Genomic DNA, 20,326 nt, shown 5'->3' on the forward strand with positions numbered 1-20,326 from the left:
TTTACATTAAAATCATACTTTTACCGCGGGTGCATGCCTGAAAATTGTGTAAAAACACAACTTATTTAATAAATTTTGTGCGTCGGTTAGTCGTGTGTTTGTGTTGTTGCTTTTCGTAAGTACGCCCTCTCATTACATTTAGCCGCTCTTTGTCGTAGTTATTGCCGTCAATCACTCTCTCTATTACCTAACTCTCAATAACTGTTCTTTCTCTCTCGCTCTTGTAACTTTTTGTGCAGTAACGCTCTCACTTATAAGCTGTTGCTGCAACCACTCTCCTCTCTCATCTTTTACCGATTTCGCTTTAAGCATTGCTCTAAGCATTTGCTCTGCACAGTAGTCTGGTTGCTATTTGTTTTGAACTTTTTTTCCCGAAGTAAAAAAAAATAAAAGACATAAATATGGAATTTTCTGTCGTCTGTGCCAAAAAAACCTTCAAGAAGCAGATCACCCATGACCAGCCCAATATCCCCTGCTGGCTTTGCGAAAGCGTAGTGCACGCAAAATGTGTAGGGATCTCGGGCCGTGTAGGAGACGCCATTTCCCAAAACAACGGCCTACATTATAGGTGTGAGGAATGCCGTGCTGTGGAAAACGACATGCGTTCGTTTATGAGGCAGACGCGGAGTGGCTTCAAAGAGCTGATCGTAGGCTTTAAGCAGCAATATGATCGGCTCTTGGCCATGAACACTCAGTTCAGCAGTTTACAGCTGCTGGCTGAGTCTCCGAGGCGCAAGAAGTCTACTCCGCGGGACTTGCAAGTGCCGACTGCCTCATGTCCGCCGGCATCTGAAAAACTTACTCCGACCACTCCCTTAGTGCAGCAGTTGATTACGTTTGCTACTCCAAGGGCAACGATCGCTGCTGGTGATGCAGATTCGGGAGCCGAATGCGTCACTTCGGAGAGTATGCAGTTAGAAATGTCTGCAGAGTCCGTGTCCATCGTGTCCGCACCCAACCCCTTAACTATCCCCTTAGTTTCGCTCCCACCAGCTAATAGATGTCCAGGACCACCGGATACCACCATCACAGGTACTAGGCCTGTGGTGCCAAAACCACTGGTGGGAGCGACAAGTTTTTGTCTCGCGGCTAGCCCCTGACCTCACATCCAATGATTTGACCGCGTTTACACAAAACAAAATAAAAGCCGTCGGCTTAAAGGTGGAAAAATTTAACTTTTCTTACGCCAGGGAGATATCTTCCTTCAAGATAAGCGTCTCCCCAACTCAATTTGAAACCATTTGTTCCGCCAAGTTTTGGCCAGAGCATTTGGTGGTTAAAGAGTTTAAGGCTAAGAAAAAGAATAGGCCCCCATTACTATTCCTAGCATTCAGACCAGTGCTTGTGTTCACCGAGACCTGGTTAAAGCCGGACATCCTTAGTTCCGAAGTTTTGGCAGGTCGGTACACAATTTTTAGAAATGACCGTTCGTCTCGACGTGGAGGTGGTGTCCTTATTGCAGTGGACTCAAACTTCACGACGGAACAATGCATGGTCCAGGTTCAACAAGACCTGGAATTCCTGTGCGTAAAACTGATTCTCTCAGGCTTTTCCATTTTCATTACTTGCTCGTATATTCCACCTTCCTCGGATATCTTAATATACGAGCATCACCTGTCCGCTTTAAAAACTGTTTCTTCCTCGCTATCAGATAAAGACCATATGATAGTTCTTGGTGATTTCAATTTGCCAGGTACTGTTTGGTCTTCGGTAAACGAGTCTAATAACCTTGTGCCCATGTCACGACATGACTTTATCGACGGCTTGCTAGACCTATCCCTATCTCAAGTCAACCATGTGAAAAATTCCTTGGGTCGATTGCTTGATCTGTGCTTTGTCTCGGATCCGACTATAGCGTTGTTAACCCGAGCCCTTCCGCTCACTATACCTGAAGACTCCTACCATCCTACATTCGAAGTGTCAGTCGATATTGGCCCTACTGAAGTTGATCGAATGGGTAGGCTATCTGAACGTATCCGCTGCTTTCGTAAAGCCGAGTTTACAAAGCTTAATAACCTTATTAGGGATTTTGATTGATCCGCTCTGTACTTGTGCACTGACGTTATGAAAGGCACAAACATTTTTTACAATGTACTTGACACATTTTTTGATTCTTGTGTCCCACTTTCTTATCCGGTTAGATCTGGGAAGCCTCCTTGGTTTACCAAAGAGTTATCCAGCCTCAAAAACCTAAAATCAAGACTATAAAAAATTTCGAGAAGTTGGTTCTACCTCTTCTCTCTGTCGCTATGTAATAGCTCGGTCAAATTTCTCCGTTCTTGATGCTCAATGCTATAAAAACTACCTATCTCGATGCAGGATACGATTTTCACAGGACCCTAAACAGTTTTACAGCTTCGTAAGTTGTAAGCGTAGAACGTCCGCACATCCATCCTCGTTATCTTTTCTCAATATGTCAGAAAACAATGATCAGGCAATTGAAGATCTTTTTGCCAAATTTTTCCAAACAACCTATTCGCATGAAATCTACTCTGGTCAGTCGTATCCATACAGTTTACCAATTTCAAATGGCATTGTCAGCCCCTTGTTAAATGAAAGCTCACTGCTTCATGATCTTCGACTAGTTAAGCCGGTGTTTTCACCAGGTCCCGACGGAGTTCCCGGCTGGGTTCCCCTGCTTAAACTATTCACCCTATCCATTAACTCTTCATGCTTGCCCCACCCATCAGGAAGGAATCTTTTATTATTCCGATCCATAAGAAAGGTAGCAAATCTGATGCGAATAATTATAGAGGTATATCTAAGTTATCCGCTATTCCTAAAATGTTTGAACAAATTTTAACTCCGCATTTGCAACATCTCTGCAAATCACTTATATCTCCGTCTCAGCACGGATTTATAAGGTGGCGATCAACAACCACCAATTTATTAGAGCTTACCTCTTTTATCATTAAAGGCTTCCAAGGTAACTTGCAGACGGATGTCATTTACACTGATTTTAGTAAAGCATTTGATTCTGTAAACCATTCCCTTCTAGCACACAAACTTGACCTTTTAGGGTTTCCGCCTAATCTTTTGAGATGTATTTCTAGCTACCTTCGTTCTAGGTCTCAAAGAGTCCTCTTCAAAAACTCCTTCTCTTCACCTGTTAAGGTTACTTCTGGAGTACCACAGGGCAGCCATCTAGGCCCCCTACTATTCACACTTTTTATTAATGACCTGCCTTTAGTATTAACAAACTCTCGAGTACTCATGTATGCGGATGATGTTAAACTCTGTGTCCAGTATAAGGACATTTCATCTCACTCTCGCTTGCAATCCAATCTCAATAACTTTCAGTCATGGTGTTGTGCAAATATGTTACACCTAAATGCCTCGAAATGCAAAGTAATGACATTTCATCGCTCCAGCCCCCTATTGGCTCCTTATAGCCTCTGCGGTGGTTCTCTTGAGAGAATTACCTTGGTTGATGATCTTGGTGTTAAACTAGACCCCAAGTTAAAGTTTTCTGAACACATTTCTACCATGGTAAATAAGGCCATTGGCGTGCTTGGGTTTATAAAGAGGTGGTCAAAGGAATTTGACGACCCCTATATAACGAAGACTCTCTATATCTCGCTTGTTCGTCCGATTTTAGAGTACGGTTCATGTGTATGGTGCCCCCAGTACAAAGGACAGCAGGACCGTATAGAATCAGTCCAGAAAAACTTTTTACTTTTTGCTCTGCGTGGCCTTAGCTGGGATGCAGGTGTGAGATTGCCATCTTACCCTCGTAGATTGCTTTTAATAAACCTTCCAACCTTAGTTAGTCGTAGAAAAATGCTTGGTGTGATTTTTATGCACAACCTGATCAAGGGTGACGTAGATAGCCCTGACTTGTTGAGCCGCATAAACTTTACGATTCCTATAGATCTACTAGAAACTTCATTCCTCTTTTCCTTCCGCTTTGTAGATCGAATTATTCCTTGCACGAACCATTTAGGGTACTTTGCTCGGACTTCAATTCCCTCTACCACATAATATCAACTACTAATTCCCTTCCTCTTCTTAAATCACTAATACTAACATACCTTTTCCGTAATTAGTACTATTTCTTAGCTATCTTTGCATGTTTAGCTCTTTGAGTTGTGTTTAGTTCTAATTTTCCTCGAATTTTAGTCTAACACCTATCTTTCCTGCATGCTCGCGATCGGTTCAGTAACACGCTTCGCGCGTCATGCGGCAGCGCCCCTCGGTCAGTTGGGCGGGAGGAGGGCTGCGTTTCTGCCTGGGTTCCGCGCGTAACAGGCTTCGGCTTGGTGTCGCATGGGCCACTTGATGGTGCAGTCATTGCATATCAACATCCAGACATGCATTGGGGAAATGCCATATTCAAAATGTTGCTCTTCAATTAAGGAATCATCCAAGTTTTGAAAGTCCTTTTGTGTTTTTTTGCAAAAAGCGCATGTCAAGGTCGATTTTGTATTTGTTAGTTCGTTTAGAACTTTTCCATCGATCATAGTAGGGGTAAATTCATAGTTAACAGTAATAGTTGGAGGATCCTTGAATTCCAATAATCCTGGCTTTATATTTTCAATCTGATTCTTAATATTAGTCACTGTGGACTTTATCAATTCTGAAGATTCCTTGGCGTATATCTGGTGAGTAAATGAGCAGATGAAGGTCGGGGATTTTTCCAATGTTCTTAAGCAGCCTCAGGGGGACAAGACAAACATGTTGGCATCAGTAATGGATTTATCATCCGTTTCTATTGTTTTCTTATATGCACTATGTCCTGAAGATCCATCACATCCCCACTTGCCGATCAATAAGAGATTTCGCAGAGGAATCTCAATCTGATGGTAAGCTAAGCTTTCTATGAGCCATTTCGCAGTGTGGTCCACCAGGTCTTGCAGTTTTACTTCCGCTGATACCTCCGTCACATGTGGAGTCGGTCCTACCTTCTTTTTAGCTTCTCCAATTTTTGTATATCCTGGCAGAACGTGGACATTATGCTTCTTCAAGGAATGTCGTAATATTGAATATTTGTCCTTAGACATTCCCAAATCCATAAACAATGCCAAAGCCTCTTGAACGGTGTACGGCCTTGGTTGTGAATTTGGCGGCGTGACGATGCTCTTGTTTATCCGTTCAAGTGTAATCGGGCTTGCCTTCGAAACAGCTTTTGTGATATGTGACCTCTTGTTTTCCTTTTCGTTCGAATATTTGATTGACGGCGCCTCCGATAAGTGATCCGTAGTTATATGACATGTTGCAAATACAAGTTTTCTCTTTCTTGTATAAGATGAAGACTCTTCCAGAGTTTGAATTGGTCTCCCTGTATATCGTCCTGTGGACGTGGAGGGTCCATCATTTAGCAAGTGCTTTCCAACTCACCAGGTTGCGTTTTTGGTATTGAACCATTTAGTATTACGATGTGAGATCTCCCATTTAGTTTTAATACTAGTATATGCAAGTTTAATATTGTTTCTTATACTTGTATGCTGCTCTGGGTTGTCCGATACTTCATTTAATTCAACGAGAATAGCTTCCTGAAATTCGTTGAAGTCATTTGAAGTTCTAAATATCTCATACTACTCATATCTCAAGACTATGGAGCTGTACAAAAAGGACTGCAATATATATGCATATACTACCTTTTGGCAAAATAAAAATCAGGTTACAAAACTTGGTCAAATGCAGGTCAAATATTAAAAGCCAAACAGTTTTACAGCTTCGTAAGTTGTAAGCGTAGAACGTCCGCACATCCATCCTCGTTATCTTTTCTCAATATGTCAGAAAACAATGATCAGGCAATTGAAGATCTTTTTGCCAAATTTTTCCAAACAACCTATTCGCATGAAATCTACTCTGGTCAGTCGTATCCATACAGTTTACCAATTTCAAATGGCATTGTCAGCCCCTTGTTAAATGAAAGCTCACTGCTTCATGATCTTCGACTAGTTAAGCCGGTGTTTTCACCAGGTCCCGACGGAGTTCCCGGCTGGGTTCCCCTGCTTAAACTATTCACCCTATCCATTAACTCTTCATGCTTGCCCCACCCATCAGGAAGGAATCTTTTATTATTCCGATCCATAAGAAAGGTAGCAAATCTGATGCGAATAATTATAGAGGTATATCTAAGTTATCCGCTATTCCTAAAATGTTTGAACAAATTTTAACTCCGCATTTGCAACATCTCTGCAAATCACTTATATCTCCGCCTCAGCACGGATTTATAAGGTGGCGATCAACAACCACCAATTTATTAGAGCTTACCTCTTTTATCATTAAAGGCTTCCAAGGTAACTTGCAGACGGATGTCATTTACACTGATTTTAGTAAAGCATTTGATTCTGTAAACCATTCCCTTCTAGCACACAAACTTGACCTTTTAGGGTTTCCGCCTAATCTTTTGAGATGTATTTCTAGCTACCTTCGTTCTAGGTCTCAAAGAGTCCTCTTCAAAAACTCCTTCTCTTCACCTGTTAAGGTTACTTCTGGAGTACCACAGGGCAGCCATCTAGGCCCCCTACTATTCACACTTTTTATTAATGACCTGCCTTTAGTATTAACAAACTCTCGAGTACTCATGTATGCGGATGATGTTAAACTCTGTGTCCAGTATAAGGACATTTCATCTCACTCTCGCTTGCAATCCAATCTCAATAACTTTCAGTCATGGTGTTGTGCAAATATGTTACACCTAAATGCCTCGAAATGCAAAGTAATGACATTTCATCGCTCCAGCCCCCTATTGGCTCCTTATAGCCTCTGCGGTGGTTCTCTTGAGAGAATTACCTTGGTTGATGATCTTGGTGTTAAACTAGACCCCAAGTTAAAGTTTTCTGAACACATTTCTACCATGGTAAATAAGGCCATTGGCGTGCTTGGGTTTATAAAGAGGTGGTCAAAGGAATTTGACGACCCCTATATAACGAAGACTCTCTATATCTCGCTTGTTCGTCCGATTTTAGAGTACGGTTCATGTGTATGGTGCCCCCAGTACAAAGGACAGCAGGACCGTATAGAATCAGTCCAGAAAAACTTTTTACTTTTTGCTCTGCGTGGCCTTAGCTGGGATGCAGGTGTGAGATTGCCATCTTACCCTCGTAGATTGCTTTTAATAAACCTTCCAACCTTAGTTAGTCGTAGAAAAATGCTTGGTGTGATTTTTATGCACAACCTGATCAAGGGTGACGTAGATAGCCCTGACTTGTTGAGCCGCATAAACTTTACGATTCCTATTAGATCTACTAGAAACTTCATTCCTCTTTTCCTTCCGCTTTGTAGATCGAATTATTCCTTGCACGAACCATTTAGGGTACTTTGCTCGGACTTCAATTCCCTCTACCACATAATATCAACTACTAATTCCCTTCCTCTTCTTAAATCACTAATACTAACATACCTTTTCCGTAATTAGTACTATTTCTTAGCTATCTTTGCATGTTTAGCTCTTTGAGTTGTGTTTAGTTCTAATTTTCCTCGAATTTTAGTCTAACACCTATCTTTCCTGCATGCTCGCGATCGGTTCAGTAACACGCTTCGCGCGTCATGCGGCAGCGCCCCTCGGTCAGTTGGGCGGGAGGAGGGCTGCGTTTCTGCCTGGGTTCCGCGCGTAACAGGCTTCGGCTTGGTGTCGCATGGGCCACTTGATGGTGCAGTCATTGCATATCAACATCCAGACATGCATTGGGGAAATGCCATATTCAAAATGTTGCTCTTCAATTAAGGAATCATCCAAGTTTTGAAAGTCCTTTTGTGTTTTTTTTGCAAAAAGCGCATGTCAAGGTCGATTTTGTATTTGTTAGTTCGTTTAGAACTTTTCCATCGATCATAGTAAGGGTAAATTCATAGTTAACAGTAATAGTTGGAGGATCCTTGAATTCCAATAATCCTGGCTTTATATTTTCAATCTGATTCTTAATATTAGTCACTGTGGACTTTATCAATTCTGAAGATTCCTTGGCGTATATCTGGTGAGCAAATGAGCAGATGAAGGTCGGGGATTTTTCCAATGTTCTTAAGCAGCCTCAGGGGGACAAGACAAACATGTTGGCATCAGTAATGGATTTATCATCCGTTTCTATTGTTTTCTTATATGCACTATGTCCTGAAGATCCATCACATCCCCACTTGCCGATCAATAAGAGATTTCGCAGAGGAATCTCAATCTGATGGTAAGCTAAGCTTTCTATGAGCCGTTTCGCAGTGTGGTCCACCAGGTCTTGCAGTTTTTCTTCCGCTGATACCTCCGTCACATGTGGAGTCGGTCCTACCTTCTTTTTAGCTTCTCCAATTTTTGTATATCCTGGCAGAACGTGGACATTATGCTTCTTCAAGGAATGTCGTAATATTGAATATTTGTCCTTAGACATTCCCAAATCCATAAACAATGCCAAAGCCTCTTGAACGGTGTACGGCCTTGGTTGTGAATTTGGCGGCGTGACGATGCTCTTGTTTATCCGTTCAAGTGTAATCGGGCTTGCCTTTGAAACAGCTTTTGTGATATGTGACCTCTTGTTTTCCTTTTCGTTCGAATATTTGATTGACGGCGCCTCCGATAAGTGATCCGTAGTTATATGACATGTTGCAAATACAAGTTTTCTCTTTCTTGTATAAGATGAAGACTCTTCCAGAGTTTGAATTGGTCTCCCTGTATATCGTCCAGTGGACGTGGAGGGTCCATCATTTAGCAAGTGCTTTCCAACTCACCAGGTTGCGTTTTTGGTATTGAACCATTTAGTATTACGATGTGAGATCTCCCATTTAGTTTTAATACTAGTATATGCAAGTTTAATATTGTTTCTTATACTTGTATGCTGCTCTGGGTTGTCCGATACTTCATTTAATTCAACGAGAATAGCTTCCTGAAATTCGTTGAAGTCATTTGAAGTTCTAAATATCTCATACTACTCATATCTCAAGACTATGGAGCTGTACAAAAAGGACTGCAATATATATGCATATACTACCTTTTGGCAAAATAAAAATCAGGTTACAAAACTTGGTCAAATGCAGGTCAAATATTAAAAGCCAACCTGCATATGTACTGCTTAAAAACTGGTGTAAAAGGTAGGTCGAAGTTTAAAAGACTTACCTGTAAATGGATTAACAGCTAACAACATAATTTAGGTAGCGAAAACTTAAAAATTATTAAATTATTTAGTGTACCTGAGTATATAGTTTAATTAGTACATTAGTACCTGATTTTTTGTTGTTTAACAACTTTGACCTGACTAAAAAAAATGTTTTTGTATTCCCGAACTTTTTGTATACCTGCACTTTGCATAATCCTTTACCTAAGTTTAAAAACCCTATCTGCAGTTTTGCGTTGTTTGTCTCCTACATCGATAACAGTGACGCGACCTCGCACGAAAAACGTCAAAATTTGGATTTTGTATGGGAATTAGAGCCGCGACAGCCCATTTTTGGCCGATTTCGCGCGTGGGCGATTTTCGTTAAAAAAATGTATTGACTTTTGCCACCTCTTTGCGGCTGAGGCCCCACTGTGCGACGTACTGCTTCCTGTGGAAGACATCTAGGATATGCTCCAGCACCCTATGCAGCTGCTCCGGAGTAGCAGCGCTTTTGCCACTCTGTTATCTATATTGTCTATATTGTCCTGGGGCCTTTTTAGCTTTGAGCAAGCGGATATCCGTCTTTAGTTTCTGGAGCGTGATTGGGGCCACCGGCTTAGCAGCAGCTGGGCTCTCCTCGCTGAGGCCGTTCTGAAAGGTCTGAATCTGCACTCCAGCTCATCTGCAAAGGCTGTCCACCCTGTCCGCTGCTGACCTCGCCCATGAGCCGTCTGCCTTCCTTACTGGGAAGTTAGGTGTGGATTGCCCTTTGTACCGGCTTGTGAGCTTCCATAGGGTGTAGTTCGAGTGCACGTCTGCAGTCGCCTCAGATAGTAATTTGTCGGTGGCTTCGGACTTTAGCTTGGCCAGCTTTTTTCTCAGCCTGTTGGCTACTCTCCTGAAGAGTCTATCCACCCGGGAATTCTTTCCTAAGCCTTTTTTTTTAGAAGCAGTAGTCCTTCTACTTCTCTCGACGTCACGCTTCTGTGACTTCCAGTACGCGACGGTTGAGTGACTTGGTGACCTTGTGGGGCAGCAGCTGCAGCAGCCCCGCAGACCTTGGCCACAAATGAGTCAATGGCCCCTTCCACTTCCTCAGTGGTCCTCAGCTCCGTGTCTAGGTCCAGGGAGCCTTCCAGAATTTCTCTGAACAGGACTGTGTTTGTTCCAGTCTTGAGTATCCTCATCTATGCAGGCATCATCTGGAGTGTAGCCGTTAGTTTCGCGATTAGTGATAAGTGGTCAGAGCTTAGCTCGTGCTCCTCACGGACTGAGAGTAGGTTGCTGGGGATCGACTTGTAGAGGAAAAAGTCCAGGCATGAGGGCGTGGAACGGAGACAACTTGGGTAATAGGTGGGGCTACCCGTCGCTAGTACTTGCGCCGCTCAGTTTGTGACGGCGTCGTGCAGTGCCGCTCCTCTGCGGTCTCCTCTGTAACTGCCCTAGATTCTGTGCTTAGCATTAAAGTCGCCCCCAATGATGAACCTGCTTCCAAGCTGGCTAAGCAAGCTATCGAACTCCGCACTGGTCCAGGGGATGGTGGTAGGTAGGCGGCTGCGATCAGTACCATGACAGCTGCTAGCTGGACCTGTCTTAGTCCTACCGCGTGCAGGTGCGTTATTCCACTCTTTATGAGGACGGCAGCTCCTCCTCTGGCCCTGTTGCTCGGGCGATCCGCCCTGTATACATCGTAGCCATCCATCGTGTAATGCATTCTCTCTATCAGCTGAGTCTCCGTGACTAGCATCACGTCGACATTGGGAGCACGCAAGATTAGCGCCAGTTTATTGGAGTTGTGAGCAATGCTGCAACCGTAGGTCCGACATCATTGTGATTCTCTGGATATGTGTAATGGAAGAGTTGCTTTTGTGCTTCGCTGCTGGTCCAAGCTTAGCAGGATCCCTGCAACTGCTGCTTTGAGATCTGCCACGGATTTTTGTAGTCCCTGCAGGATAACAGTAATGGTCCCTGCATCCAGGTGGGTACCTGAGGGAGATCATTGGTCTTGTGCGTGAGAGGTGGGCTGCCTGCGGTTGCCCTGGAGTACCGGAAAAGAGCTGTTGTAGTCCTGTGGGAGGTATAATGCTTTCTGTTGGCCTTCTTGGTGTCATGCTTGCTGGGGCTGATTAGATCTGGATGCATCCGCAAACGAGATCCCTCGCTGGACAGCCATCGAGGGGACATTCATCGCACTTCTAGCCCGTTGTTGTGTGTTTCCTTTGCTCGGCGGCGCAATATTCACGGTTGATTGGTGATTTCTCAACATCATTACGTAGATTTTACATGATCTGTCGCATGCTTCCCTCCACAGTTCGAGCAGCAGAGGTCGTCAACTGTGTTTGCATTGCAATTGGGGGCACCTGTCCAGTGATCCCCTGAGCACCTATAACATACCGGGCGCTTCAGGCAGTAATTTTTTGTGTGATTGAACTCATAACAGCGAAAGCATTGCCTCACGCCGTTGTTCTTCCTGGGCAGCTCGATTTTTACACGTTGTCTACCCACCCGTGCAATTTTGAGGGCCTCCTTGTTGTTTGGGGCTCGGGCAAGGTCAATGAACCAAACGTTTTGATTTTAAGTATCCCGCCTGACTCCGTCGGATTTGATTTTGGGGCTTTTTATGGACTTCTGGTTATATGGGTTTACCACCCGATGTCCCCATTCCCGAAAGGTCTTGTTTATAGTTTCCTTTGGTGTGGAAGCTGCTAGATAAGGGAGCCGTGCGGAATTCGTAGTCCTCTTCAGGGATCGGGGGCCTCAGGCCAGCCTGGACGGCAGCAATGTCTAGAACCCCAGGGATTCTAGGCCTTGGTTTCCTAGGCTTTCGGGACTTGTTCAGCTTGCTTTGGCTGAGCCGAAGCTAAGGTGGACGGTTCATCGTTAGTTCTCAGAACTCAACATTGCCTCCGTCTCAGCAGGCTGGAAAGCTGGGGGTTGTACAGAGACCCCGTTCCATTAGGGCAAGGGGGTCCAGTTCCCAGTCTTCTTGCCTCGGTTCTTCTATTGACTCCATAGTTCTTGAAGATTGCTTCGACCGATGCCATTCTGAGGTCACTCAAGTACATCCACGTTGGGGGCAAACCGGTGGCTGCCAAGCAGAGCTTAATCGCGGATGGTAAGCGCCCTGTGACCTGGGAACCCCCGTCAACCTCTGCAGACGGAGGTACTGCACCACAGGAGAAGAAGCCAAGAAGCCTTACCAAGACAGGAGGCGCGCTGCTTTCATCCTTTCCAACGACGACCCGGATTTTAAGTCCTTGGAAAAGGGGTTGGAGCAGAAACTATGGATCCGCTCGATAGTACCGGACTTCCAGGCAGCCAAATCCGGAAAGGGCGCAGCCAAGACCCCGACCAAGCGGCAACGCTCAGCGGAGGAGCCAGCTATACACCGAAGCCAAGCCCAGCATGACAAGCGGGCAAATACCAATCCGGCAAACGAATCGTTTGCTGAGGTGGCGAGGGGGAAGACCCTAATTGGCGGACTTGACAGTAGCGCCAAGGACGGTTATGTCCCTCGGGATAAATGGCATGTGGTCGAAGCCGAGCTCCAGGACAGATTTCTGGAGGATATCGCAGAGAATGGTGGGCCCCCGCCAAAATGTGAAGACTCCGGGTGGCATTAATTTACGGTGAAAGCCATCGCCTGTCAAGATGCTCGCTCGGCGGCCCTTTACATGAAGGCGGTTGCCGCACTCAAGGAGGTCTACTCAGGAGCCAAGGTGGAGGCCGTAAAATGGGAGGATTTCCCTATCAGACCGAGGGCCAGAGCGTGGGTCTCTTTGAAGCCTGCAGAGCCGGAGAAGATCTTGAAGGTTCTGCAGGTCTGCAACACCCACCTTCCTACAGCCGATTGGAAGGTGGCCAAGGTGGATGGACGGTATAGTCCTCATTCAGGAGCCCTGGATCCTCGGAAACAGTGTTTCCGGTCTGCGAACTCAAGACTTTAAGCTATACGTAGCTGACACCACACGTAAAATCCGTACCTGCAATCTCGAAAAAAGAGATTTACACTTATTTTTGCTCCCAAATTTCATCAGTGAAGATCACACAGCGGTGAGCCTCTAAAGCCAGGAGAGCGAGCTCACGGAGGATGAGCTCCACATATGAGGGTCACGACCAACCTGACCCCCCCACACGCGCTCCTAAGGGCTCTCATCGCAGACTGCGAGGCCGAGGAAATCGGCCTAATTGTGTGATTCGACGCCGACGCACACCACAGTCAGTGAGGAAGCACTGACACCAATGAACGGGGTGAATCCCTTTTCAGCTACATACCGACCACTCAGATGGTTTGATTATTAAAAAAGGAGGTCCTGGCCTCACACTTGCCTGTCACACGATACAGAAGAGCATAGTATCCTGGAGGGTCCTTGAGGAACACTCCTTGTCGGACCACAGGTACGTGGAATCTTTCTTCTCATTCTCCATACCGAGTCCAGTCCAATTCTGAAACCTCAGGCGGACAAACTGGAGTCGCTTCTAAGACCACCTGGGCTACCGGGTGGATACCCGGGGACTCTTCAACAGAGCCAAAGCTCTAAATGTTGAGCAGAACTGGTCCGAGTACAAGGACAGTCGGTCAACCTATAACAAGGAACTTAGAAAAGCCAAACGCGCCTCATGGTGCAAGTTCTGCAGTAAAATCAAAAGTACAAAGTACTCTCGAAGTCAACCCCAGCCTTGGGTTACCTGAAGAAAGCCGATCAGTAAGTCAGGAGAACATATCCTGGGCAATTAAAAGCTTAAAAACCTTACAAGTCTGCGGGAACAGATGGCATCATCCCAGCCCAGCCACGCTGGACAAAGAGCCATAAATTAACTCAAACAGATTTACGGGGGTATTTTCTCTCACGGACAAATCCCAGACACATGGAACAAAGTCTTCAGAACAAAGTCGTTTTTTTACCCAAGGCAGGTAAGCCCTCGCAACCCCCCAAAGATTTCAGTCCAATAAGTCTTTAGTCCTTTCTTTTGAAGACGATGGAACGTCTTTTAGGGCTGCATCTCAGAGCGAGTCTTCCGCCCAATCTAATCTAATCCAATCTAATCTCCTCTCAGAAAGGAAGATCCACCGAGACAGCCCTACACGCGATTACATCGATCATTGAAACGGCCCTTAACTGTAAGGAATACACATTGGTAGCCTTCCTTGACATAGAAGGCTCAGCGTCAGCGCCTTCGATTTTCGATTAGCAGAGGTACGCCGCAGGGCGGATTCCTCTCGCCCGTCCTATGAAACGTAGCAATAAATAAACTGCTGCGGGAGATGCGGTGGATGCCACGTGGTGGCGTACGCTGATGATACCATGATGATACCCATTGTCCCAGTGGGCAGACAAATGCGGGCTGGCTGTTAATCCGTCCAAAACGGAACTAGTACTCTTCACCAGGAAGTACAAGATTCCGACACTGACTCACCCAAAACTCTGCGAAGAAGCGCTAGTTTTTAGCAATAATGCCAAGTATCTTGGTCTGGTCCTCGACAGGAAGCTCGATTGGAAACTGAGCATGGGGTAACAGGGTAGGGTAGCAGAGGATAGGGCAAAGAAGGCCACTGTGGCCCTCTATACCTGCAGAAAAACCATCGGACTCAAATGGGGAATGACCCCGTATATAGTCCGGTGGTTATATACCGCCATCATACGACCAATCCTGATGTACGGAGTGGTGGTTTGGTGGCCAGCCCTAGACAAGGAAACTTGTCTTAGCAAACTTAGCCGAGTTCAACGCATGTCAGAGCTATGCATAATAGGTGGACTACGTACTACCCCAGGCGAAGCCCTTGATACCATGTTGTATCTTCTCCCTGTAGAACTGATGGGGAAAAAGGTGCCAACACTTTCTGCTCTCAGAATGAGGGAATCCAAACTTTTGAAAATATCCGCGTTTGGACACTCGGGAATCTTAACGAGACTCCCGCAACTGCTATCTTCATCGTCTCCAAATTTTCTTTAGACAAACTCAGTGTGCGTCTTCTCAGACAGCCAAGCAGCTCTCAGAGCATTTAGATCACTCCCTAATATGAGATTATCCTTGTTTAATATGAATTGGTTAAGCCATATATTCACCAAAAAAGTGGCAAAATGTGACCTAAGATTGCGTTACATAAAACAGAAGTGGTTTTCGAGGGAGGGAATTGGGTAGGTTTATCTGTATACAAATGTATGCATGTACTATATGAAATATGTAGTGTTCATGTTCAAAGTTATTAAATAAAAAACCTTCCCTGTTTTTTTATGTAAGTCGGCGGAGGCATCTGACGAATGTTACTAACGTGACGTTAAAAATTCCGCGATAATAAAAATATACTGTTAGCCGATGTTGGACAAATGTTCTGATAATTTTTGTAGGTAGTTCAAAATTTTAGAAAGACTTTAAGCAGAAAACTTATTAAGAATCATCTGTTTCGTAGGAGATAGTAAAAGAAAACATGTCTATAAAAATACCAGAAAATACCAAAAATGTGAACTTTCAAAAAATTTGGAAAAATTGATATGTATGTTATGTTTGTTTGATATGATATTTTTTTATTGTCTTTTAATGATTTTTGGCCCGGTGGACCTTTGGCGGAACTGCCCATATGAGCATAAAAAATTGCCATCATCGCCAATGTGGAAAACATAAAAATTCCTAATTACAAAACACGTGTCTTGCCAGCGTCGTCGGAACAGTCAGAAGAATTGTCTAACTGTTCCGAACTCCACTCCCCGAAATCGAATTTTGATAGGGCAAGAAAGTTTTGTGCCCCCAAATAATTTGTTTATTGTGCCAAGACAGTATCAATTCATACAAAATTATTTGAATCATTGTCAGTTTTGTGAAGAGTATGGCTTTCCCTTAACTACATTGTTAAATCACGAAGGCAAGTGAATACACACGTTGTTGAGCCCAAAATTGCAGGAGAAGATGCCGATACTGTAGGTTTGGCGGAAACAACGAATCAATCAATAACACTACTTCAAATCGAAATCGAAGTAGAAAAAAAATTATATCCTGTGTCCTCTATATAGGTGCATTAATTTGGCGTCGTTCAAGGTATCGCTCATTAAAATCTATGGAGAGACTTTGGAGCTAAAATTCGTTAACCAAACCTAAAATATGGAAAAAATGAACAAAAAATACCTTTTCGAAGGTTGCGGGCCCAACTGCCAATTGGGAACAAAGCAAACAAAAAAGGGTTGTACATTTGGTACCTGATCGCGATCCCAATTCCCATTGGGAAGTTATTCCAAAAGTTTTGAAATACACTTGTAGCAGTGTGATATGACATGAGTCTGGAAACAAAATTTGGTTCCTCTAGCTTTCATAGTCTCTGAGATCCAGGCGTCAAACAAGACGGAAAGACAGACAGACAGACGGACAGACAGACGGACAGACAGACATGTACATGCAAACAATTCGGGAAAAAAACCAAAACGAAAAACGGAACTACCGACTAAACCTAACGGAAAGCTCTGGTTAAAAGCTTTACGCAGGCATAGCGGCATAACACCGTTCGCGCACGCCCGTTTGGCTTAAGAGAATACCCGCACAAAAGGGAAATGGAAAATTAATTTTTTTTCTTTTCTCACTTACGGCTTTCTGTGGAAGCTGTTTGTTACGGTTGGCCCATGTCGGGTGGTTATTCAAAGGGGGTATATATATATAAAGTTTTTTTTCTTTTTTACCAAAAACACAAAGTAAGTAAGTAATTAAAGGCAGCGGTACTTTGGAGGGCTTACTATTCTTAAGCTTAGAAGAAGGAACCAAAAACGGTATAAAGGCAAGAAAATAAGTAGAGAAAGATATAGAAAAAATACACTATGCTACGCTAAATTTAATACGGCATCCACAGCGGCTCCATCTCCGCTAGTTGATGCGGTAGTCGGCTACTTTCAGCAGCATGCTCTGTGCAGCGACGGCAACGCGTGGCGGCTGCGCAGATGTTACGGCCGGTGCAGGTTATGTAACTTCGCATGGAAAATTCAGTCGTTTCCAATCGGGGTGAAAATATAACTGGCCCACACCAAGGTAAGGCGGCCGGGTAATAGATAGCGGCTTGACCTGGTGTGGGTGCATAGATTGAAGCGGCAATCGCGGCCAAGGCACTAAGGCGAGAAAAAAAAACGAAAACTCTATGAGCCTACAACTCCTACTTTTCCCCACAGGGCTTTAAACATACCGTTCTTGTCTGTTTTCGAACAGGGGAGGATCGTTGGTCGGGTCTTTTCCACCGACGTGGTGTGAGTCGTGGCAGCAGCGTGGCTGCCGCAAAGCCAAGGGAGTTTTCTCCGAACTCTCGGCACTTTTTTGCTTGTTTGTAAGCTTCACTCACAGCACAACAAAGCACAGAATTTAAATTTTGCACACTTTTTGCTTTTACTACGGACAGCTATGTACTTTTTCGGTAAAAAAATATCATCGTTTTTCGGAACGTTTTGGACTCTCGAACGGATCCACAGCTTAGAATTTTCAAATGAGAACGACCTGCCCTTTTTATCTGTTTAAATACGATCTAAAGATCTAAACGGACTCTAGAGCGAAAGAGTCCACTGCACTGCAGTGGCTCAAGCTTAGCTCAGCTGTTCTAAGTCCAGAGTTTGCACGCACCCACCCCAAACTATGCTAGAAATATAATTAGCCTTAATAGGGAAACCAAGATCATTGCATGCGAGCGTTACACACTTTTACCACAAATCTAATATACCTCTTTAACTCTTTTTGAGTACGGCTATAAAAATGTGGTTAAGGATGAATGGGTATGGTGCTCCGGCTGTGTTTTTTGCAGCAAAGACAGTAGTAGACAGTCAGTGGGCATAAGTGAACAAAAGAATGAAAAAATAATAGAAGTCTCAAATTGAACAAATTTAGGTACATACAACTTTGAAATTATAAATGTAAATTTTAAAAAAACTGTAGTATGTGATATCCAAATTCTGTGTGGAAATTTATAAGTGTAACATGCGATTGATTATATGATTAATACGATTTATATGGCTTAAACAAAAAACTGTAGCATGTGATATGCATATTCTGTATGGATATGAATGTAACTGATCGCATGTTACTATTTATACTATTTATATGGCTTGACCACATTTTCCTTAATTGGAAATGAAAGATCGCTGATGAGGAAGAGTGGTGGTTTCCTCCGCAACAGTTTAATATACATTAATAATTTTAATTTCCTTTCTTCTTTTCCCCACAGGAGTAGCGCCTTCAATCCCAACGACCCTAACAAGCAAATGTTGCTGCAGAGTCAACAACTGCGGGTCAACTCATCCCAATGGACACCTGGACAACAAATATCAGCAGCAACAGCAACCTACCACCAGCACATCCCGGTCGAAGCGAACCTACAGTTCAATCTGGACACACAATGCCCCACGCGTTCCACGCTGTTCGTTCTACGCTGATTAGACACATGGTGCGGCCAGCATGTTGGCGCCTCCCAGTAGCAGTCCTTCCAAGGAGAGCAAGCACATCTCTAATGCGTTGCAGTCAATGCGGACAGTCAATGGTTCGGCCGCGAGTTCTAATGGGTAGCAGCAGCTACAGCGTCTTCAAGAGCAAAACCAGCAGCAACTGCCTGGTTATTACACAATGCGCAGCAGATTTCGATCACCACCGCAAGCAAGACGCACTACCAAGCGAATGCTTCACGATGAATAGTAGACTCAATTAGCTCACGGCGCTCCCTACTGGCTATGCTATCATTGGCACTCTGAGTTTTATTAAGCTTTCCATTAATAGAGCAGGGAAATTGCATATGCCATATGCGAACAAAGAACAGAGACAAAAAATGCATGTGAATTTGAGCTTAAAATATAAGTTGGTCTTCAAAGTACTGTTCGAAAACGGTTCAGTCATCCTTGGGTCAGGTTCACCTGTTTCGATTTTATACTCAGTACTCGAACAGTTTATTAGTTAGCAGTCGCACTTCTTCTCTTTCTCTATGTTTTTCCCACCTTTCATGGCAATCGCGAGAAAAATTCAGAGAGATCGCGAAGAGAACCCCGCATTAAACAACAAATCAATTCGTCTCTTTTAAGAACGGCGATACCAAAAGACAGATAGAGATAGATCATGCAGCAGTCTTTGGCTACTATACCAATTCCTGCGTTTACGGTATACCTACGTATAAAATATATTGTAAAATATATGCCAAGTATAAAAGTAGAGACGCAGATCTTGCTGCGGCTCACCACGCTCCTGCTCGTTCTAGAGACAATTTTTGTCCGACGAGTTTTGAAGGATCTTATCATAATAGTTTCATTATTTGAAAGTGTGCAAAGTAAGAAAGTTTCATCATATGGGTGTTGATGGGTTAAAAAAGAAAAAATTTATATAAGTTATTTCAAGTCAAAGCGTGCGTGCATAAATACTCGAAAATTTATTTCACTGTTTCTGTTTAATGTTGTTTTATTTTTAAAAAATTGCTAAGTATGGTGTCCGTCTTCGTTGTATTCTTTGTTGACTTTAAGAGAGTGATTGATTACACTTGAGGCGGGTGGTGGTGGAGCCTGTCCCGGAGCGAGAGCTGGTTGCTGATTTGGAGGTCCATTATAGTTCCAGATTGGATTTGGGCCCGCAACCGGAGCCGAAGTCCCTTGATGAGGTGGATAAGGTGGCATAAACTGGTTGTAAGGATACGGGCTATAACTGGGCGGCTGATAAGACGGCATGAACTGATTGTACGGATATGGGTTGTAATTGTTTTGTGGGTATGGATAGGGATACGGATTGTATGCGTATGGACTCGGATACGCTGGAAAGTTGTATTTGTTCTTGTTTTTTTTTTCTCCGTATTTATATTTATGCTCCCCACTGCTACTGCTGCTGCTGCTGTCGCTGTCGCTATCCGCGCGGGCAGTGCCTTCGTATAGCCAGCCAAGGCCAAGTACCACAAGGATACATAGAAAAGTTGCTATATTTTTCATTGTTTTAACAGTGGGACGTTTTAATATTATGAATTCCCAGTTCTAACTGAATGCGGGGCATTAAATAACGTTGTTGGGGCGAGAAAAATTATAGACGTACGTGCGTAGAGAAGCTTCGATAAGAAGAAACAAGCCAGCTCCGACCATAAGATACCCCTTACTGCTCTAATTACTAAAACAATTTGCATTAAAATTGATAGATAGTTTGCTAAATTGATTAACGATTCCAGAAGTGCCAACGAGTTTTGTTCACACTATCTGGTCTCATAGCTTCATAAATTTAATTCTGGTGGAATACAACCATAAAATAGAATATGTTTGCCTCTGCTATGTTTTGAATTTAATTATAATTCTTTAATTTACTGTTCAATAACCGATATGTAC

General features: G+C 43.8%; 1 protein-coding gene across 1 annotated transcript; it reads right to left on the minus strand.

The window, feature by feature from the left end:
* Positions 1-19,350: 19,350 nt before the first annotated feature.
* LOC111073918 (extensin) lies at positions 19,351-19,991 on the minus strand. Its single transcript, XM_022366485.2, has one exon. It carries the CDS (start codon positions 19,940-19,942, stop codon positions 19,442-19,444), a length of 501 nt encoding a protein of 166 aa, XP_022222177.2. The 5' UTR covers positions 19,943-19,991; the 3' UTR covers positions 19,351-19,441.
* Between the last annotated feature and the right edge of the window lie 335 nt (positions 19,992-20,326).

This window comes from Drosophila obscura, unplaced genomic scaffold (genome assembly GCF_018151105.1).
Source record: "Drosophila obscura isolate BZ-5 IFL unplaced genomic scaffold, ASM1815110v1 contig_9, whole genome shotgun sequence".
Classification (NCBI taxonomy): Eukaryota; Metazoa; Arthropoda; class Insecta; order Diptera; family Drosophilidae; genus Drosophila; species Drosophila obscura.

Coding starts and splice junctions, on each gene's coding strand:
- LOC111073918 (XM_022366485.2), bottom strand. CDS start 19,942: ATGAAAAATATAGCAACTTTTCTATGTATCCTTGTGGTACTTGGCCTT.